The sequence below is a fragment of the Hippopotamus amphibius genome, chromosome 7 (genome assembly GCF_030028045.1).
Source record: "Hippopotamus amphibius kiboko isolate mHipAmp2 chromosome 7, mHipAmp2.hap2, whole genome shotgun sequence".
In the NCBI taxonomy this organism is placed as follows: Eukaryota; Metazoa; Chordata; class Mammalia; order Artiodactyla; family Hippopotamidae; genus Hippopotamus; species Hippopotamus amphibius.
This window is the reverse complement of record NC_080192.1, coordinates 94,985,441-95,008,537: the sequence shown is the minus strand read 5'-3', so window position 1 is coordinate 95,008,537 and position 23,097 is coordinate 94,985,441. Positions and strand designations below refer to the sequence as shown.

At 47.3% G+C, this 23,097-nt stretch overlaps 1 protein-coding gene across 2 annotated transcripts in view; it reads right to left on the bottom strand.

The window, feature by feature from the left end:
- Nucleotides 1–23,097, bottom strand: part of LOC130856475 (basic salivary proline-rich protein 3-like) — a 123,074-nt gene that overhangs the window by 32,252 nt on the left and 67,725 nt on the right. The window contains exons 2-3 of one of the 2 annotated variants that reach the window (XM_057740836.1): nucleotides 8,034–8,112; nucleotides 7,240–7,517 (exon numbers count right to left, since the gene is read on the bottom strand). In XM_057740836.1, coding sequence (XP_057596819.1) covers nucleotides 7,511–7,517; nucleotides 8,034–8,112 — 86 coding nt within the window. In that variant the 3' untranslated portion in view covers nucleotides 7,240–7,510. Of the gene's footprint in view, nucleotides 1–7,239; nucleotides 7,518–8,033; nucleotides 8,113–23,097 lie in introns of those variants that run through there. The other variant, XM_057740837.1, reaches the window with a different exon arrangement.

Here is a 23,097-nt window from a genome sequence, read left to right as displayed (position 1 = left end):
CCACGAGGCTCCTGCTTCCCACCTGAAAGGCTGAGCTTGGTGGGTGTGGCCCTCCGCTGGGGAGAAACCAGCTAAGGTGAGTGGTGATTGTACCAGGTGGCAGAGGACAGGATTTGGAGGTGTCCCGGGGTTATTCCAGCTTGAGCTTGGGTTCTCTGGCCTCTAAGAAAACAGAGACGGGTTTCTGATCTTCCCTAAACCCTCTGTCTCCCGAGTCAGCACCCTTGTCAGGACCTTGGAAAGATTCCAATTCCTCTCCTACCACAACAGAGCAATAATAGTTCACTCCTTCCTCTGAGTGGTCCTCAGTTCATTCCCGATCAGAAGAAAGGACCAGGAGAGAGAAGCCGAGAAACCTGAGTCCTGCATCACCAATGCTGCCAGCCCGGTGTCCAATTTCCTTGTCCTGTCTGTAATAATACAGCAAAGGCCTGACACGAGACTGCCTCATTTGCTTCCTGGGGATTGTTTATTGGAGACCAGCATTTCAGAGAGCAAGTGCCGACTTTAACATATCCGTAGGCAGCGCACCGTCCCCCTGCACAGTGGATCTTATTTTAAACTAATTACATTACAGAGGGGTGGGTGGCGGGAATTATAATTGGGGGAATTTTTTTTAAAGACTCCGTTTTAAAAAAATGTCAGGCTTAATTTAGTAAATTTCAATTACAAGGAGAGTTACTAAGCTGAAGATCATTTGCATTATATCCTTAATTACCACTTCATTTGTACCTGATATCATCAATAGAGATTCTTGGGAATGCGTAGTCAGAATACATGATGGATTCTAATGAGGTCTTTGTTCTTTCTGAGTCCCTCTTATGAAGCTCTTTCCTTCCACTGTGGAGAGGCACAGAGTTTTCCAAACTGGGTGGAGACGCCTTAAATTAGAGACGGAGCATGTGAAGAAATCTAGAGGTTTTCAAGCTGGCTTCACCACGAGGAGAGAGGGTGCCACACTCCACTGCCAGCTCTCTAACAGCCCCTCATCAGGTTTTATGCCTCTCCCCTTGAATGCATCAGCTCTGCTGGACTGCTGTGCTGCTGTGGACGCGTCTGCTCCCATGCCTGCCACAAACGTCCATCTTTATTAGCCGGCAACAGAGAAAATAGCCTTTCTGGGCCTTCCTCTTGCAAATAATGGATATGCTGCCATAGATTTTCCTGCTTCTGCTTTTCTTGCCTCCTCTAAAGAAAGTGCATCCAGCAGTCCCTGGCCAGTGGGTCTTTATTGGAAAAGCTGTTTTCCAAGATCATTTAGCTCTAAAAAAAAGTGATGAGCCCTCAGGGACTGTGAGACTCTGTGTGTGTGTGTGCGCGCGCACGCGGGTGCTAAGATCCACTTTGTAAAAGACAGTCTCTTTTTTTTGGAGGCAAGGGGTGGGGGGAGTAAGGAAAGGGCAAAGTGAATAAAAATCTCTTAACTAAATCTTGCTAATGCCCACTGTTCATTCCTTCATACGCTACCTCCCACCCTGCAGGCCTTTACAAAGCACTTGTTCCTCTGTCACCTTGTAGGTAATTTAAAAATTGCCCTCATTCTACAAGTGAGGAAACAGGCTCAAAGAGGTTAAGCAACTCACCCAAAGTCACTTAGCTGGGGGTGACAGACTGAGGATTTAAGTCCAGGTCACTTAATCCTGTGCTCCTTCCAATACCCCAAACCACCTCTCAGGGGCTGCCGGCAGCCTGAACATTTACCCCATTTGGGGAGGTTGGTGTCTGTGTTACTCATTTAAACTTTATTTCTGAATCTGTATATTTAAGGAACGATTTTGTTTCAGAGGACTCCAGAGAGTGGCCTTACTTAACCTTCCTCTGGAGGTGTGTCCGTTCGGTGGAGAACAGTGAAGGGGGTTGGGAGGAGGGGAAGGGAGGAGTCAGCGGGGAACCTTCCCAGTTTTCCACTGGATGACGCCAAGGCCCAGGGAGTCAGACAGACCCACAGTTCTCCTGGCATTCTGCACGTCTGCCAGATCCCTGCTCTTTGCTCTCGTTATCCCTGTGGGCTGGCTCCAAGTGTGGAGGCCTGTCGTCTGCGGAAGCACTGGGGTTGGGGTTGGGGGGCAGCAGGACTGATGCTGTGAGGAAGGAGGGTGTCTACACCAAGAGTCCAGCCAAGCTTTGGGGTCACAGGGACTGGTCCAAAGTAGGATGTGTCCTCTGAGCTGGAGGGGTGTTTGTCTCCTCCAGAACCTCCTGGATACTATAGCTTCCTCTGCACTAGCTGGCTACCTCCTCAGGGTGCAGATGGAATACTCTGGTGAAATGAACAAAAGTTTTGAAGCTAAATAACTGGGTTCAAATCCCACTTCTGCTTATTAGCTGACAGATCCTGGGTAAGTCACTTAACCTTCCCAAGGGTCAGCTTTCTTAGGTATAGAATAAGAATACTAATATCCACTCTCTGGCTGTTCTGAGGTTTAAGTGAACAATGTAAAGCCAAGCGCAAATGCTGGCTTTGATTAGTAGAGGGTTTGAGGCAGCCAGGAAGTGGGAGGATAATAAAAGGAGACTGCTTGTCCTACAAAGACATTAGCAAGGAGCAGGAGTGGGTTCAGTGATGAGACAGCTTGCAAGGACTTTTGTAAATAGCCCATATGCTGCTTCTGGAGGAACACTGAGAAACGAGTTTGAAAAGCATAAAAGTCATAAAATAGCACCAGTATTTTTTTTCCTTAGTGTGAACAAAAATATTCAAGCAGACAAACCCAAGCCAACCTTCTGGGAATAAGACTCTAAATATTACTTGTGAGTCACTTCAGCTTCCTTCCAAGAGAAAGACACCCCCATTCCTTCACCCCACACCCCCATCTATGACGCATTAGAATTGTAACTTCTCATCTTCTCCCACCAAAATCATCGACCCTCATCGTGGGCTTGAGGACTGCCCTGTGCTCTGGTACTGATTCCTCAGTTCAGTCCCTCTGGTGGTTAGAGACGGTTCCCAAAACACCCTATCAAGGGAGCAGGACGCACGTCAAGCCCCACAGCAGACACTAGGTGGCGCTGGACCCCATGTTATTCAGGCAACTAACACCTCATCCCTTTCCGGAAAACTTTCTTCAGTGAGGTCCTCTCCTTTCCAGAGACCTGGGGGTTTATGCCACAAGCATAGAGGGCCACCAGAAGATCACCCCTGACTTTTCTGTTAATTGGGACAACTGTCAGGGTGTGGCCGTGGAAGGCAGTTTCCAGACCTGAGGTTACGTATTTGCTGAGCTATATATAACTTGTTAGGAACAAGTACGTCTTTTCAATTTCTGCTCTGCCCAGAGGGGCAGGAAGGAAAAGAACTTTCTCACTTGGGGGGGGGGGGGGGGGCGGGAGGGGCGGGGAAAGAGGCCCATCCATGAGGCTCCTTTGTGAGCTACCCAGCATCTGCTCTTCCCTCTGGGAGGGGAGCTAAGGGACTTCCAATCCTGACCCCAGGCCATTACATTCCAGAACACGTCCCTCTCAGGGTGAGACCATCCATCCTCTGTGCCCCCAGGAGCTGAGTTGTGGGTTTATTTTCTGTCCAGGGATCTGAGCTGAGGTTGCCATTAAGGACCCGCTTAATTTCATGGCACTGACCCTCACATGTATCAAGAGCATATTGGGTTCCTGATTGCTGGGGTCACAAAGCTCTTATGAACAATAAAAGAGGCAGTTACAAAGCAATTTCCAATTGTCTAAGCATTATGAGCACTCTGTATACCTACAGAGGCAGGTGAGTTTCATTTTCTGCTTGCAGATAAAGTGATTGACACCCTAGGGTCTCACTGGAGCTGCTGGCACTGCTGTTGTCTCTTTGAAACAGTGATGATCCTTGCTGCTTTTTATCATTTTTCTGTTATGTTCCTTTCCATGTGCAAGAGGCCAAACAGACAACATGCTTAAAGACAGCTTTTGGCTACTGGGTTTCTGTTTGGCTGATACTACCTGGGCAAAGGAGTGCTGAATGTGGAGAACCAACGAAGGGGAGTGAACACTGGGCAGACCCTTGGCTTCTTGGCCAAGCAAGAGTTTCCTTCGGTGGAGGCTGGGCTCTGCAGAGTTGGAGGGCAGATGTGTTGGGTGGGCAGGTGTGTTGGCAGTGCTGTTAAGAAGACAACTGGGGAGTCCCCATCAACCAGCCATTCAGCACATTTGTGGGTACCTACCATACGGGAAAGAAATGGTGTGCCTCTGTGAGGTCACAGAGACCTTAAAGTTCTTGCCTCCAAAGAGCTTGTGGTACACTGTCACTGGGGCAAGTATAGCATGTACAGATAAAAAGAAAACTAATGACTCAGAGAAGTCCTCGAGAACGTCCTAGCTTGGTTGGGTAGAGCTTCCCTTTGGAGCAATGAGGAGGGAAGGGGTTGGTGGGGCTGGAAGGAGATGGGAGGAAGGAATCAGTTGGGATTCCTGGTGGCCTAGGCTGGATCTTATCATCTGCATAAGCTGGGTCTTGCCCCCAGGTCATGTCCAGACTGCAAATATCCTGCAGGGATCAAAGTGGAATCAGGCCCAGAGTGCATGGGTGATATTTTATACATACGGGATGCCTGTGTTGTGGCCCAGGAAGTCAGAGGCAAGTCACCCGGGGCAGGTGAGCTTTCCACCCTGCAGCTCTCTTCCCTACAAGGTTCTGTTCCTCAGGTCCTCGAAGGTGTGGGTGCAGTTCCAGGCCTATCACCCCCACTTCCAGAGTCCTGGCAACTCTGCTCCTGACTTTCCCCTTCCTCCCTGCTCCTCCCTCCCCCACCCAGCCCCCAACATCACTGACACAGTTTAGGCCTTATCACACCTGGTCCGAAGGGCTTTTCTTTTAAAAATTAACAAAACGATATCTATAGGAAATAAATGCACATGGAGAGGAAGGCACATGCATAAATCTGACAAAACATTTATAGTAAAAGCAAGCCTCCTTTCCACCCCTGGTCCTCAGCCTCCCAGGTCCTCCCCCAGTAGCAGCCACTGACCCCCCACCTCCAGTCCACCCCCTTCTCTCCCTCCAGGCCCAAGCCTTGTCCAACCATCCTTTTCTGCTTTCTAGAATATTGTTTCTTAGAGCACAAACTGATCCTGTTTTTCCTTGTCTTTGCACTTGTGAAAATGCAAACTCCTCGGCCCAACCTACAAGCCCTTTCCCATCAGGCCCCACAGACTTCTCCAACCTTCTCCTCAAGCCCAGCCCCACTCACAAGCTCTGTTCCAGCGAGGCCCAGGTGCTTGCAGTGGCCTAAATCCATGTTCTCATCTGGCACAGTGCATATTTAAAAATAATTTTTAATTTACTTTTTTGAGTTGATAACACTAACACACACACATATAATATCCTACTCCCCTAATCACCACTATTTACTAATTTCTTGGATTTCCTTCCAGATATTTTTTATGCATATTCCTCTCTTTTTTACTCAAAGGATAACATGTAATTCACACTTTCTACATCTGTGTTTTAAAATTTTTAGTAATAATATCCTAGAAACCTTTCCATAGCGATTCATAAAGAGCTTTCTCATTGTTTTTCACAGCTCTGTGGTATTCAATTGCTTGGATATACTCTAATCTGGCAAATTTTTTTGTAGAGGACCAGACAGTCAAAATTTGAGGTTTTGTGGCCCATTTGGTCTCTGAGAAACCACTGCCCTCTCTGCTCTAGTATAAAGGAAGCCCCGGATGGTGTGTAGACAAAGGGGCCAGGCTATGTTCCATATACCTTTACTTATAGATGCTGATATTAGAATTTTATATGATGTTCACGTGTTACAAAACAGAATTCTTCTTTTGATTTTTTTCAACCATTAAAAAATGTAAAAATGATTCATAGCTGCAGGCCCTACAAAAGCAGGCAGGGGACCAGTTTAATGACAGTTTGCTGACCCCTAACTTAGTTAACCAGTTCTCAATTAATGAGCATTTAAGTCATTTCTAATCTTTTGCAATTTATAATCATGTACATATGTCACTTTATATGCATGAAATAGATCTCCCTGTAGGGTCAGCTCTAACAAGTAGGGTTGCTGGGTTGGAAGGTATATGCATTTATTTTGATAAAGATTGCTAAATTACCCTTTTAGGGCTGTACTAGTGGACATGCTCACCAGCAATGGATGGGAATGTCGTGTCCTCACAGCCAACCGCATATTTTCAAACTTGGGTTTTTGCCAAGCTAATAGGTTAAAAAAAACAAGAGGCATCTCAGCACACAGCCATTTGCATTTTTTTTTCCCGTGAGTTGTCTTTTCATATCCTTTGCTCATATTTTCAAAAATCTTTTCTTTAGAAGTTCGTTTATATTTTCATAATTTAAGGAGATTATCCTTCTATCTGCCGAGTTGTATACATTCTTTGCAGATTTTCATTTGTTTGTTACTTTGCTTATACAGCTTTCCTTGTTTGTTTGGTGTGCACAAGCTCTAATTTTTTAAAACTTTTATTAGCTGAGTTTATCAACTTGTTATTTTATAGCTTATGGTTTTTCAGTCATAATTAGAAATAATTTTCCTACTCTAAGATTATAAAAGAATTCTCCCACGTTTTCTCCTGGTACTTGCGTGGTTTTATTGTCAACATTTAAACGTTGAATCCATTTGGAATTGATTCTGGTATATGGTATGAAGTATGGCTGCAACTTAATTTTTTTCTAGATGGCTACCCAGGAATCTCAACACCATTTATTGAATAGTCACTGGGTTTGGAAGGCCACTTTTACCATATGCTAAGTGTATTTATATTCTTCCTAAAATATATATATATATATTTTATGTATATGTATGTATATGTACATATGTATATATGTGTGCGTATATATATATACACACACACACATTGGTCTACCTATTCATGTGCTTTGATGTTTTTTTGTTTTGTTTTACAGATTTCTCTTTTTCTTTTTTTGGCCACTCTGCATGGCTTATGGGAGCTTAGTTTTTCCACCAGGGCCCCTGACAGTGAGAGCACAGAGCCCTAATCACTGGACTGCCAGGGAATTCCCTACGAAGTTTTTAGCTATCGAAGTGCTATAGTATGTTTTTATGTTTGTTGATCTAGTCCAGGATTTCTCAGCCTCAGCACTATTGACATCTTGGGCCAGATCTCATTCTTTGTTGTGGAGGCTGTCCTGTGCGTTGTAAGATACTGAGCAGCATCCCTGGCCTCTACCCACCAGATGCCAGTAGCAGGCACACACACACACACACACACACAGAGTTGTGATAAGCAAAAAAAAAAAAAGAAAAGAAGAAAAGTTTTCCAGATGTTGCCAAATGTCCCCTGGGGGACAAAATCATGCCTGTTGAGAACCACTGCTCTAGCCATTCATTGATGCCCTTTTTTTTCCATAGCTTCCCGTTTCTTCTTGTTTATTTCATTACCGTGTGTTTATACATGCTGATTCCTCTACTTGGAATGTCCTCCACTTACTTTCCCATCAGCATTCAGCTCAGGCCCTCAGGAAGCCTTCTTGGACACCCTGCCAGGTGTGACCACCATGAGAATTTCCATGAAGTTTGCTTGTCTCTCCCCCTTGACCAGGCTGTCAGCTCCTAGAAGAGAAGGGCTTTGTTCCTGTCTTTATCTCCAGCCTCTGGCACTGAGCCTGGCACAGGGTAGGTGCTCTATCACTATTGTTGGATGAATGGATAAGTGGATACTTCTTTTACCCACCTTCCACCAAGAGCCACAAGTGCAGTCAAAGCAAACGGGTGAAGAACGAGATCTGTTACCCAGAGTGCAGCCCTGGTGCTGAGAAGCAGCCCAGAGTGGGGAGAGCTTGTGTGTGTCCAGGCACACTAATTGATGAGATGTATACAATCTCCTGTTTATCCCCCTGCAGTCCCCAGCTACTAAGCTGCACTCAGCTGCTCAGGAACAGGAAAAGGAGAGCTGGGGACAGCTGGCCTCGGCGGTTTCTTGGAAAAGCTGGATAAACAGTGTTGACAGCATGAGCCCTACAGTCTGACAGCCTATGTCAGATTCCTACTCTATTCACTTACCAGGTACTTAACCTCTTTAAGCTTCAGTTTCTTCATTAGTAAAATGGGGGTAATAATAGTACTCACCTCAGAGGTGAGAAATGCCCCCCTTTGGCTGACTGTTTATAGTCCAATGAGTCCTCCCAGTTTTCTCGCCCTGAGCACCCTGGAGAGAGGAGAGAGAGACGAAATGATTACTCCGAGGTACAGGCCAGACTGTGTGGGAAAGAATGATGGTGCTTGGGGGCCTCTGTCTGACTTTTCTCTAAGGCAAGGAGACCCTAGCACTGATGTGGCCCTCGGGGGCCAGGAAAGAACTAGACACTAGGTTAGAAGCGACCCCTGCAAAAGTTGACACCACAAGCATTTACCCAAGATCTTTTTTTTTAACTTTTTATTTCATATTGGAGAATAGTTGATTCACAATGTTGTGATAGTTTCAGGTGTACAGCAAAGCCCAAGATCTTAAATGAGGTGAAATGATTCAGTTCTATGCATAGGAGAAGACAATAAGTAGCATCTATTAAATTAAATAGATTAACTGCTGGACACTATATTCACTGGCTTACATACCGTTACATGACCAACCCCCACACACCTTCCTCTCTCAGAGCAGGTCTTCACCTGGTGACAGGGTGGGGTGGAATTGCTATACACATCCCTCCTCCCCCATGACTAATTTCCTTATTAATTCTAGCCCTGTTTATCTCCAACCTGAGAGCTCTCTCCTGGCTGCCACACCCCGCTCTGTGTAGGCTTAGCTGGAGCGAGAAGCACACTGAGTGAATCAGATGTGAGTACAGGCTCTAGTCTTGATGTCAGAGGCTTTTAACTGACAGCTGCTCGTGACCGGAGGAGGGAGGGCTGTGCGGCACGGCTCTGCCTGCACCCTCACACCTGCTGCCTACAGCACTGTCGAGAGCATGCCTGCTCCTGGTGAAACGCTCCTAGAGAGCAGACAGAAATCACCCAGAGAGCACGTGCTTCTCTCCTGCATCTCCTCTGGTGCCTGCTCAGGACCCACGGGTGCTGAGAAGATGCTGCTGATGGGTCTGCCCTGGACTTAGCTGCATTTCTACGGACGCGGCCCTTAGAGACAGTGGGGTGCCAAGGACTTCTCCCTTCAGAGATTCTTCTAAGAAGGCCCGCATTTATTTTGTTCCCACCACAATCTTTATCCAGGCTGTCTGTCACCTTTTCCCCCAGAATCTACAGCCCTTTCAAGGATGTCTCTGACCCTAGCCTTTACCTGCCTGTGATACTGTGATTTATAATAAGAAACATATATTTGGTCTTTGATCTCCGATGCTTCCTTAGTGAAACTTTACTTGGTGAATGCACCAAAGAGCACATCAATGTCACCTCCTCAAGAAGGCCTGCCCCCAGGTAGTCACTACCAGCTCTCATGGCTCCAAGTACCACCATGCATCACAGCTGCAATTTTATATTGTTTGTGTAATTATTAATTAATGCTTTCTCTCCTAGTCCATGAGGGCAAGTGGTATCTTTTTCTCTTGCCACTTATCCTCAGAGCTTAATATAAGGCCTGAAACATAATAGATACTAGGTATTTATTGAGTAAGTAGTGAATAACAGGGAGTATAATCTAGTAGATAATGCTAGTATTTATGTGCCAGGAAAGTTCTGAGCATGTTAGAAATACTATGATCTTCCTGACAATCTATGGGCTGGGTAGTATTACCCCTACTTTACACATGAGAAAATTCACTCATCATCCCATAACGAGAAGAGGCAGGATTTGAATCCATGCAGCTGGCTCTAGAGCCTGAACCTTTAACCACTATGTTATTCTAGCCTGTGTTGTTCTCCCATGTTTTAGTAAATCCACAGATTTCATTTGGTTCTATGTTGTTATTATATCATGCCTTGTACCTCTTACTTGTAATGAATCGTACTCCACTTGATGTGACATTAGAAAATTTCCTTTACAAAGTGTTTTATCTGCCAAATAGCACTGTAGTAGTATGCATCCTGTGTTTTAGCAAAAATAAATTGAATGTATTAATAAAAGATTGGGTGGTAAACCTATGAATGGACGTCACAGTACATGGGTTGAGAACCACTAGTCTACTGGCTGATGATAAGTCTTTAGTATACTTATTCATCCCATTCTCTTTTATGGATTATAGATAAAACTCTGATCACCATTCCCCTGTGAAAAATATGTCTTCCTGGACTTGGTGGCATGCTTCATCTTTCTACTCAGCAAACCTTTGATCCTGAGGAGAAGCAAGGTCTCCTTCTATCCCTAATGCCCCAAATACCCCCTCTCTGACATGTGCAGTGGTCCACCTCAAAGGACAAGGCCAAGCTTGTATCAGAGGTTTTGATTTCTTTACAACTGTGTTCCTGGTTCCTTGGTACTTTGCAAAAATCACCCTCACCCCCTTGCAGGAAAGTACCAGGGACATGAATCTAGGGCTTTCTTGGGTGACCGGCACATTTTCACTTTTCTAGATGGAACTGGAAGTGGCCTACCATCCCTGGTAAAGTATTTTTTAAAAGATGTACTTTGTTAAAAAGTGTATAAACGTGTACGTGTATATATGAGTATATATATATATATATATATATAGTATATATATTTTATACATGCAAATTAATAGACTAGAGATGGGGATAATCTCTGTCAAGAGTGGTTACCTCCAGGGCTACCCTGGTGGCGCAGCGGTTTAGAATCCGCCTGCCAATGCAGGGGACACGGGTTTGAGCCCTGCTCCAGGAAGATCCCACGTGCCAAGCAGCAACTAAGCCCGTGTGCCACAACTACTGAGCCTGTGCTCTAGAGCCCGTGAGCCACAACTACTGAGCCCATGTGCCACAACTACTGAAGCCCACATGCCTAGAGCCCATGCTCCGCAACAAGAGAAGCCACTGCAATGAGAAGCCCGCGCACCGCAATGAAGAGCAGCCCCCACTCACCACAACTAGAGAAAGCCCAGGTGCAGCAACGAAGACCCAACACAGCCAAAAATAAATAAATTAATTAAGTAATTAAAATAAAGAAATAAAATAAATTTATAAAAAAAAAAAAAGAGTGGTTACATCCAGAGGCAGAGGTGAGAGTGAAAGAGATGATAAAGGGGAACTTCCTCAAACTTTGGGAGGTGGTATGCTTCTGAACATTTGGATCTTTACAGTAAGACTATATTTACATATCAGATAATTAACTCCTTCTTCCCAAAAGAAGAGAGACAAAGAAAGAAAGAACTATATTAATGCTGAGGAAGGGAGGGAAGTGAGGAGGGGCAGTCAATGAAAGGACTCTTTCATTTTTGACTCCGTATACTCCTGCATTATTTGACTTTATGCAACAGGGACACACATGTATTTCTTGTGTAGCTATTTCTTATCATGCAAAGGCTCACTTATTCACTCAACAGCTAATATTTTTTACTCTTTACTCGATGTGGAACGCTGTGCTCTGTACGTGATTTGCTGTAATCTGCACAATATTCCATGAGTGACATACTATCATCCCATTTTATAAAAGAGGAATTTGGAGCCCAAAGACTGATTAGGTCATCTGCCCAATGGTCCATCTATCTAGCAAAGAGCAGGCTAAGATCCAACCAGCTCTGCTTGATTGGATGTGGGTCATGGTGGTGGGTACCAGCAGGAATGAGGCTTCCCTGCCTTTATGTAAGTGAGGCCTAGTTGAGATGGAAAACATGAGAGAAAGGCTAAAGAAATGAACAGACTGAGGAAAATAGAGACATTTAGCAGAAAGAAATGCTCAGAGAAATAACCCTAGCAAAGTTGAATAACCTCCAAAAGAGAGAGACAGTTTGGTGCCCCCAAACACCCGTAAACATTTTCATTTGGTTCTGCACACCCCAGAAGCCTCGTGTCACACTGCAGCTCTGTCCAGACGATTCTAATAATAGCCTGGCGGAATCCTGTGGTTGGAAGAGACTGCGAGAGGTCACTGAGTCCATCCCCTGCCGGGAAAACCAAGGCAAGGAGTAACTTAAATTACTAGACCAAAGTCACTTCTCCATCCCCACCCCCTAAGTCAGCCAAGGAGTTGGAACCATGTGCTGGGGTCAAGGGCATCAACAGCCTCATGATTCAGTATGTGGACAATGTATTCATGCCACAGCTCTTTACAAAGGAAACTACTGCGCACCCTCTTTTACAGCTGTAAAACATCTGGCTGGTGGGGGCTTGGTGCGGGTAGGGCGTCAGCTGGGAAAATGAAAAGGAGTCTCTTGCATTACTGGTATCCCTCTTTCTTCCCATTATCTACTTCGTCAGGATGCGGTTCTACTAGCACAGTGGATGGGGCCACGTCCACGTGCATTATGAACGAGTAAGGGCCTTGCAAGAGATTAAGGGAATTACATTTGCATGCTCCGTCTAGCCAAAGACTGAAGCACAACTGCAGGCGAGCCTCTGAATAGCTTTATATGTGAAAAATAAGAATAACTGAAGCTGGTTGCAGGGCTCAGTGCTTTGAATCATGAGGATGTAATGCAGAGACAAGTTCTCTGAGGGCAAGTGGCTCCTCAGTCATGGACACTGAGAGGACTGTTGATGGTTGGGTAGGATGTGAATGAAGATACAAGTCTGACAGCATTGATCTAGGAAGCAATCCATAGGGCCGCCTTTGGGCCACCATGGTTAACTGGGTCAGGGCTAGGGTGAAGCTCTCACCTCCAATGCAAAATAAAGGGGACACTAAAAAACTCAGTCATCAAAAAAATAATATTTTAATGCCATATTTTTTTAAAATAAGAATTAATGCAAAAAATCCAAGATGAACAAAGTATCACAACTTCAAATAAAGACTATTATGGGGCCAAACCATATTGGAGCCTGAAGCAAAAGGAAAAATGTGAGCCTCTGGCTTTAGTGGAAGCAAACTCATCAACTGTATTTTGCAAATCTGCTTCTCTGCTTCTCTCATTTTTACCTGAGAGAATTGTCATGTTTGACAGTTTCTCTTGACTACGTGACAGTCTTAAATAATTTTTAATTAATTAAGCAGAACTAAAATCAGGGTAAATTCTGTTGGGGTATAAATCAAATATTCAAACTTAAAATAATGTGAGTTTTAATGTACCTACTTTTCGATCTTTCAATACTTTTTCAACTACTTTAATGATCCGGGAAAAAGTCATCATTAGCAAGTGCACATGGGGGCACACAGCTTTCCTTCTGCCTTGGACTCCAACACAGCCCCCATGGCTCGGGTGGGTGAATAAGCCACATTCGAGGGTCTCCAGTTGGAAATGGGGTGCGTCTGTGTCAAGCCTGGGGAATCTGGCTGATTACTCCTCCCCTCAGTCTACAAAAGATCCTTTGCCTCTCTGGGGATGCCCTTTAGGATTGGGCATTCAGGAAGTCATCTCAACCCATTTCACACGTTTCTAGAAGCCAAGAGACTATTGGGAACTGGGGACAACATTATCTCACCCTCACTACTTGATGTGTGGGAGTCTCTGACCTTTGAGGAGGGGTCAGCTTGAGTCCAAGGGCACACAGCACACCCTCGATATAGAACCTACGACTAGTACTTCTGTATGCCAAGCAGCTTTCAGAAACACCATTTGGAGGTTCTTCGCTAGAAGAAACTTGAGGAGAGAATGAGGTTTTTCTTATTTTTTCACTTTAAAAAATATACTATGCTCACATGGTTCAGAATTCAAGAAGATGTGAAAAGGTAAACGTTGAGAAGCCTGTCTCCCACCCTTGTTCCACACTCTCCTCCTCCTCACGTACAGATAGGTAATAACTTTTAGTCATTTTTTGGCAATTGTGGCTTCTTTAAAAATAGTATTCAAATAGGCTTTATGAGTTAGACTGAGACCCACCCAACTCCTTCTGGGCGAGACTATGTCGCTGGTGCAGACTGCTGAGCTGAGCTGTCACATTTTGTGTCTGTGGTTGACACTGGCAACAAGGAGCCACAGGCATCCAGGCCTCTCTTGCAGACTGGCATGGCATCTCGTGTCCGTGCTAATGGATACCGCAGAGCCAGGCCAGCGGGGAACGGGTCTTAGGCCATCAGCATGGTTGGCATCTTGGTCTAATAATAATCCCCAGAGAAAAGGGTATCAGTGTTTCCTAGAAACACATGACAGAGTTTGTAATCTGTCCGCCTTGAACCACAAGCAAGCTTCTGCATACTCGGGATTACACACATCCTCGCAATCGCAATGACATTCCAAACCACAAACACAACTCTTTGTTTTTGTGGTCACCATGTACCCTCAAGATATCATTGCTCCCAAGGCGAGTGATTTCCTCTGCTCTCTTGATTATGGTTGAGGAGGTCACTGGGAGAGTGGGAAGAAGGAACCCCCGCTGGGCCAGGGTCCCCCAGGGCCCAGAGTTGAAGGATAAGCAGAAGCCAGGCTGGGAGAGATCTCAGTACCAACTAGGGAGAAATGCTGACTGAACCACCAAGCCACGATAGCTTTATAATGTGCGAAAGGCAGCTTCTCCTCATGCCTTTCCTACTCACCACTCTCCTCTATAAAGTTGTTTCCCACTGAGTCACCCTCTAGGGTTTGCTGGCAAACTTTCAAATCCTTCTGGCTTTCAGCGAGGGGTCCCTCCCAGACTTCTCCACTCATTCCCATCCTCCACAAGGCCTTGGAAACTTTCTTGAAAATTCGGGTGGTGTGTGAACTCCCAGGGGCCACAGTAAGTCCTGAGTAGAGTGAAACCCCTTTGCTCTCTCTGGACCCTCGGTCTAATTCGAATTTAGGAGGACATGAAGACTACAGGGTAAAGAAAAAGCCAACAGAGTTTGTAGTTCCACCCTAGGGCAGCATTACCTAGCCTAGAGCAGACACAGTTTTTTGGTTCAGTTCAACTAGTGTTAATCAGGGTGTCCAAGAAAGTGACGATTGCTGTGGAGGCAAATTTAAGGGTAAGAATCCTGTGTTGAGGAGGAGGGGCAACGAGTAGCAGCCAGGGTTCAAAGAACAAGAAATGTCTCTGGAAAGAGAGGCTGTGGAATCGTGACAAGGATCAGATGCCTAACTGCTGAAGGAAATCCACGTGAAGGAAAGAGAAGCTGCAGGGTGGGTTCTGAAGGGAGGTTCCTAGATGAAGCAAGATCCCAAGCACCGTCCCTGTGTCCTTCAAAACCATGCAAGCCTCTCCCTTCTTCCGCTTGTGCAATGCATATGTGCAGCTACTTCACTCTGGGCACTCAAGAACCGACACAAACAATGTATTTCTCTGCGTATTTTTTCTGTCTCCTTGGGTATCTCTTCCTCCATTTTTGAGAAGAAACATAAAGAAGCAGCTTTTTCTCTAGAAGACTTATTTCATCACCAATAGTCCATTTCCAGAGGTATACCATATCTCAGCACACATCTCGTGTTCTATTGTTCCAGGAACACTTTAACACATTTTCACAAATAATCGTCACGTGCATCCTCAAGGGTTACTGGCTATCCTTCTGTCAGTGAGTGGGGTAAAGAGTAGAGCATTCTCTCATAAAGTTAGACAAAAACAGAGTATCTGGGTGTTGCTTTGGCTCTCTTGACGGTTTGACTATGACACTTGCTGCATTTTTTCTAAAACTCTATGATTTTGCGGTCACACGGATGGAATGTGCCTTTGTACTCCTGCTGCTGTCTGGAAATATCTGTTTTCATCTTATGGATTAAAGACAGCTCAGATTTCTATAGTTTAATGAGTGTGACCTAGATAGTGCTGAACAGCTAGTGCTCCACGCATACCATTCTGATATAACACAGGACATCCAAATACACCTTTTGAAATTCTGATTAGCTCGGGGCAGGGGAGTTTGAATCAGTTACCTTACATTCCACTTGCTGTTAGAGATTTCTCCCAGGTTCACCCCATAAATGCAAACCATCTGGGGGGAAAAGAATCAAGAAATATTTTCTCTCACAGCAAAGTTGAATAAACTTTAACTTCCTTCCTTTGCACGTGAATCGTTAGCCCTCATCTTACCAAATGTCAACTTCTCCCTCCTATGGGATGATCCCCCTCATCTTCCCAACGGTCACTCCTTGGGGTGGCCCCTCTTTCTCTGCTGCTTTGATACCTCTCTCTCTCTCTCTCCTGAATCATTCTCATTCGCAAAGAAAATACACATGAAAACTTCCCATTCTCTCATGTCCCCTGGCTGCAGCCCCACCTCCCTGTCCCCATTATTCCCAAATTTCTAAAATACTTCTCTGCCCACTGCCGAAATCTCTGCCTTCATGGTTGTGTTTTGGTCCTAATCTTTTCTGGATTGGACCATTCCCTCCTCCTGGACCCTAGCTTGGCTTCCGGGTCAACCTATCTGCTGGTTTCCTTCCTCCCTCCCTGCCCCTCCTCTGCTTAGCCTGTTCCATCCAACTTCAAGTGTTGGGGCAACTGGAGGGTTTTGTCTCAGCGTCTGTCCTTCTCTACCTACACCCTCCCTGGGTCATCTTATCACTGCCCAGGGACTGAAATTCCCTCTTTATGCTGTTGATTCCCAAATTTCTCTCACCAACCCAGACCTCTCCAGTCCAAAACTGGCTCACAGAAATACCTGCCGAGGTGGCTTCTCCTTGGTCAGTGTCTCATGGATGTCCCACAGCCAGCCAATCCAAAACAAGGGCTGAGCTGCATTTCTGAGCATTTGAGAATTAAAGAAATTTATTCTAGTCTTCATCCTGGGTGATGATATCTGCTGCTAAAATCTGTGTGTCTGTGTGTGTGTCTGTGTGTGTGAAGTATGGTTTAGGTGTGTGTGAGTGTGTGTGTGTGTGTGTGTGTGTGACCTAGAGCTCTTTCCTCACTCTCCATGTGTACAGTATCCTGATAGTAAGCCATGTGTCATTTTCCCTGGGTTTATTTCTATTGGACTATTTGGCCTTTTCCTAATAATTCCATGATATTTTGAATCGTGACCCCCATGCTTCAACACCAACAAAAGTCCACATCCCACATATTTCGTGGAATGTTGGGAAATGTTCTATAAACTATGATGATTGCCTTGCTGGGGCCACAGGGCCAGGCCACACCCTTTCAGGTGGGACTGGAGAGAGGGTTTCCCCTGAAGGAAACAGATGTTCTCACCACCATTCAATCACAGAAGAGTTAGTTCTGAGCCTTAGATGTAAGTAAGGGAAACCATAATCTCTGTGGGTTCAAGGCCTGGGGACACTGAAAATACTAGTGGGCAGGTTCCTGAGTTACACGAACATAAAACAACATTTGAAAGCTTTTCTGTGTGTCAACTTACTTACTAGTCCATCTCCCAGCCTGGCTGTCCCCTAAGGTCCAAACTCATCAATCATGAAGCTTCCAACAAGGGAGATTCTCTGGAGTAAGACCACACAAGAGGAGCCATGAAGCTCTGGCCCGTGGCTCTCCATCCTGCTACACTGGAGTTACAGGGGGAGCTTTAAAAAGTGATGAGGGCTGAGCCCTTCCCCAGAGACTCTGATTTACATGGTCTGGGTGTGGCCTGGTTTTCAGAGTTTCCCAGGTGATTCAGATGCACAGCCAAGGTTGAGAGCTCAACTCTGGACCATGCTGCACCAGCTTCACAAGGCTTTTCTTCCCCACAGATGAGTTCTAACAGCAGCATTTCAGCTCCAGAGAGCCTCGGGCTTGCATCTATCACATGGCGCCCTCCTGTGATGTTTAGTGTAGATTTCTCTTTCCCAATAGACTGGGAGGACTTGGAGGACTGGGGCTGTGTCATTGCATCTGCTTCTCTATGTGCAGTACACCACAGAGCTCAATAAATGTTAGCGTAATGCATAGATGCACGTCCCAAGCAAGGTGAAGTGGATGGCTGCCCCCGAATCCCATGCCCTGGTGTTCACGTTCACCTTCAGAGACCCCACACCATCTGCTGCACATTGGGTGTGTACGGTGCATTACAGTACATTCCAAACTTGGGTCCCCAGGTTCCCAAGCAGGGCACGCTGTGTGGAACTGTTCTCATGCTGCCTCCTCCACAGGGCGGGAAAACGGGCCACAATAGGTTAGTTCCCTATTGTTGGTTGGTACGGCTGGGGACCGTCAGCCCAGAATGTTCCATCAGCCATTCCAAGACTGCTCCCACTGGCCCAGGAATGTGGTTCCCTGAACGCTGGAAGGTCTGGAACCAAATGGGTGGTTCTGAGAAAGCTCCTAGAGGCCGTGGAAGCAAGTGTTCCATGAGGAGTGGTTTCTCTTTGGGATGTGTCACTGGTTTGATGCTGTCACCTGTCATTCTGAGTCTCAGGATGACATCATCTAGCCTGGGATTCTGGGTGTGGTGGGTGGTGGTGCTGGCGTTGTTTGTGTTTGGTTTTAGGCAGCTCTATTCCTTGGGATTGAATCCTTCAGAATGGGGTGTCTTAATCCAGGGCTGATAGATGGGTTTTGGGGAGCAGGGCCCATGACTCTCTGAAATTGTATATGGAGTATTGCATCTGTATGCTTTAAGCACATTTCTCTAAAGAGAGAGCCCCCTAATTTTCTTCAAATATTTTAAATTGTCAATGAAACTGCAAAAGTTTTGGCCCATTGACGTCCCACTGTCTTCCCCACAGTTTTAACTTCCGCTGTTCCTAGAAGGCCTTGAGAGAATGAGCTCTAACATCATTCTGGCACAAGACATGGAATGAGGTTGTCTGGGTTAGACCAGGTTCTGTGGACGTAGAAAGAGACTATGGGTTACTTTGTTTTCTGAGAACTTGGTAGGTAGAGGAGTGTATTAGTGGCCATCTGTCATCCTCCATCTTGAACACTGATGTGTGTGTGTGTGTGTGTGTGTGTGTGTGTGTGTTAGAGAGAGAGAAAGAGAGGGTGTGAGAGTGTGTGTGAGAATGTGAGCATGTATGAGAGTGTGAGAGAGTGTGAGAGTATGTGAGTGTGTGTGAGCGTGTGTGAAAGTGTGAATGTATGCGTGTAAGAGAGAGAGCATGTGAGTATTAGAGTGCATGTGAGAGACTGTGTGAGAGTGTGTGCATGTGAGAGTGTGTGAAAGAGAATGTGTGAGGGAGGGTGTGAGTGTGTACAAGAAAGTGTGTGTGAATGTATGTGCAAGAGAGTGTGTGAGACGGGAGTGCGTGTGTGAGGCAGTGTGTGTGTGTGAGAGAGAATATGTGTGTGAGAGAGTGTGTGAGAGGATGTGAGTGTGTGTGAGTGTGTGAGAGAGAGAGAGTGCTGCAGTCCTCCCCACGGCAAGTGTGCTGTCACAGCCCACAGGCGCCGAATTTCACGTCCCTGCCTTTCCCTGTTCACAGCCCCAGGTTTCCCGGGCGCTGTGACACTCAACGACTGGAATCTCCTCCGAGACGAACCTCCTGCCACCAACACCCCCACCCCTGCCCACCCTGAACTCCTCACACAACACCCCCCCCACGCCACCATCCTGTTCTCCACGGCGGGTTGGCTTTATTTTCTGCAAGACGCGCACCCGCTACCCCTCCCCTCGCCTTCCCTTCCCCCTCCCTGGGCAGGGGCTGCGGAGGAAGGAAAGCCTTGTTCCCACCCGGGGGCCGCGTCCCCAGTGCTCGGCCCCGTCTCCTCCGAAGTGGAAACAGCGACAAGTGAGGACTAACCGGGAAGGCAGCGCCCGCCTCAGGGAAGCTGGGGGGACCGCACCCAGCGCCAGGCCTGCGCTCTCTGCTCTGGGCCCACAGCTGTCCTGGGGAGAGCGCAAGGCCTGAGGCCCCCCGCCCTGCCCTGGAGGGGGGGGGGCGACACCAGCCTCTCCCGTGGCCCCTTCTCGCACAGTCTTGTATCCCTCCCAGAGGGCTAGCAGCCCTGCCTCCTCAGGTCCCGGGTGCCGGGGTAGCAAAAAGGCAGCATGGTGCCAGGGGGCGCTTTTCTCAGCAGATGCCGGGCCCTGAATTCGCGAAGTAGGTCCTGTGTGAGGAACACGGAAATCCTGGGCTTTGTTATTCAACTGATGGTGGGGGCCTGAACCCACTGTCTTCTCTCCTTGCCCCCAATTTTCTGTTTAAACCCCAGGCATGTATGAGCACCTGCTTAGGTACATGAGGTACCGTAGCTGGCGCCTGCCCTCCAGGAGACTGAAGTGTAATGTGGAACCCATATTTGCACACAAGAATAACAACTATCATTTCAAAACAGTGGCTGGCATTTATGAAGTGCGGACCATGCCAGATACATGTGCTTAGCACATCACAGGGATGACCCGTTTTAATCCTCACAGTACACCTGAAGTAGGTTCTGCTGTGTGAAAGTTTACAGAGGAAAGTAAAGCTCAGAGAGGTTAAGTAACTTGCTCTAGGTCACACAGAAGGTAAGTGGCTAAGCCGAGCATCAAGTCCAAGTCCAAGCCCAGGTCTATCTCCAAAGCCTGTGACTGAACCACTACTATGAGCTACCTCTATAGGGATGACAGGCAATCTGAGCAGCCCAAGGAGTGGTACAAACAGTATGTGATATGGGAATTCAGAAGAATAAAAATCCCAGGTGATAAGAGGAAGGGGACAGAGTAGAGTGGGAAGGAGAATGATAATTCTGGAAAAGAAAGCCTTGGACTCTGCCATGAAAATCCATTAGTTCCACTAAAAGCTTAGTATTGAAAGGATGCCTGTGGTGATCTCAAAAGCTGTGCCCAATCTCTCCACTCCGACAGGCCATCCCGGCCACCAGTGTGGGAGCCCCTTGTCTGCTCCCAGGCCTCACCCATTGCGGCTGATCCCCAGGGGCTCTGAGTATTCTGACAGACATTCCAGTACTCCACCCCACCCTCCCAGATCCCTCCTTCCGGCTGTGTGGGCTTTGCTTTGAACAACCCACACCTGTGGCTTCCTTAAAGGCCTGCCCTTGGGCTAATGGAGACACTTTCTCCTTCAGGAGCAGGAAGCCCTGGGAATGTGTAAACCCCTCCCCCCACCCCCAGGGTCACCTGTCGCCAAGGATGACTGTAAGATGAAAGCTCAGCAAACCTCCCTCAAGGTGGTTCAGATGCTCATGTATGATTCCCACTCCAGAGCGCCTCCAGGGCCGGGCTGGAGCTGGGCTTCAGCTGAGGTCACATCCATATCCTCCCCCTGCCTGCTTCCCCACTCCCTGTGATGTCGTGTGGGAGAACCGCATGAGACACAGCGTTTCTCCTGCACAGACACATCGTCACGTGTGAACAAACCTCACCTCAGCGTCTGCTCCCGGGAACCAGACTTAAGACAGTGTGGCTGTGAAGTTCCAGCAACATCTCTGGGGAGGCCGAGCTGACTTGAGCTGACAGGACACCACGCCAAACCTGAGGCTCTGGGGACATCTGTGGGCCAAAGAGCCCCTAAAGGAAGAGGGAGAGCTTCCAGAAAGCAGGGCAGGGACATGGGCCGACATTCACCCCTCCCCCAGGAGCGCCTACGGCACGAGGGGACTTCAGGGGTGGTCATGGGCCTTCCTTTCCGAGGCGGGACTCCGGCCGCTCTCCTGCCCTGTGCATCCCCACGTCCCAAGCACGTGAGGGGCTCCAGTTACCAGGAACAGAGGAGGCGAAATGAGGTGGCTCCTGAAGGATAGGCACAAGGCGAGGGAGAATATTCTTGTGGGAGAAACAAGATGAACGCTGAGGAGGAAGTCCCCTGGGGTCTCCCATTCTTCAGTGGAGCTAGACCTGGGGCCACCGCCCTGCAGCCCGCTCACTGAAGGTCGGACCCCTCCAGGCCACCTGCAGGGTCCTCAGCCCACAACTGGGATCAGCCACTGAATATGCGCCTTTCCTTCCGTCCGTAACTCCTACTCCCTCCAACCACGGCACACTGAGGGGAGAGTAGGTGGTGATTCCCACGGGGTTACCTCACCTGAGGAGCCGTGTCCCCTGAGTTTCAGGTACACGTACTCTGATGGGAAGACACACAGTGATGAGGACTCCCTCTCTGGAGATTCCGCGTCGTGCCCCGCACGCGGGCGCGCACGCACATACACACGCGCGCGCACACGCATGCGTGCACTGACAGCCGTCCTGTATTCTCTCATCCGCGCATTGACCTCGGTCAAGGCCAGTTGGGTCGAGGCAGGTGACCCGGCCTTGAGGCCTGCTGTAAAGCCAGACTCTGGGGTGCCTGCGTTTCACTGCTTGAGTAGGCTCTACCTGGCAGCCTGACCCAGATAACCACCAACTCAGGTCACAGGAAAAGTGGTGGGGTTGGGAGAAAATAAGTGAAGCACCGCAGAGCCTTGAGACCTGGCTGACAGTGATGGGCCCCTCCCTGCTCAAGTCACCTACACTCCCTCCCTCCACACCTGCTCAGAGAGTGTGACCTGCTGCCTGTGGAATGCAGGTGCCTTCCTCCACAGCCTTGCACAGGAGAGGAACAGCTGTTTCACCTCTGGGGAGGAGTCTCTCCCTTGGCCCCAAAGGGATGCTGTCTCCTGCCTTCTTCCTCATTCCTGAAGTTATAGCAATTCTCCCTGGGTGATGCTAGGTGTGGTCTTCCTTGAAGTTTATCCTCCACTTGTGGATATTTATCCACCATGAACCAGGAATGTGCTTCCTCCTCTCAATCTGCGAAGGTCCTAAGGTAGTGTACATTTCCTCCTTCTTCATCAGAGCTTCCACTGATACCTCCCACAGCCAAACTCAGGCCTCAGAATATGCTGAGAAAATCTTCACCAGGAAAGGTAGAGTTCCTAGAGTTATATTCCTCTCCATTCAGGAAAAGCAGCAACTTCAGATTCTCTCAGTAATAACTCAGTTGACCCATAGGGCTATTGTGGACTGTTGTATAGGTGGCATACTGCACAAATTTGCCTGGCTGAAGGGATGAGTGGAGGCTGAAAGTCAGCCAGAGCTTTATTTGCCAAGCCATGTACTCTGGTATGAGACTGCATCTTTTTTTTTTTTTTTTTCTTTGCACAAAAGCACTCTTTGCTCACTAGGCTGTATACCTAAAAGGGCACCTTTTCCTAATGCATACAAAGTCTCCCTATAATCTAGCTTCTGACCTGGCACTCTTGCTTCCCTCATGCTCTGCCTAGAAATGTTCTCATCTTTGCAGTCTCAAAAGACAACATCTTTCCCTTTTCATCTCTTCCCTTTCTGTCTGAGGATGTTCTAATAGAATCAGAGACCAACAGTCTATCCCTGTCATTGAGAAAGTAATGCCCACGTGCCTTCTCAGATTCTCCCTCCTTAATGAACAGCAGCCCCAGCCAGACACGACACAATTGTCAATACTGGTTAGCC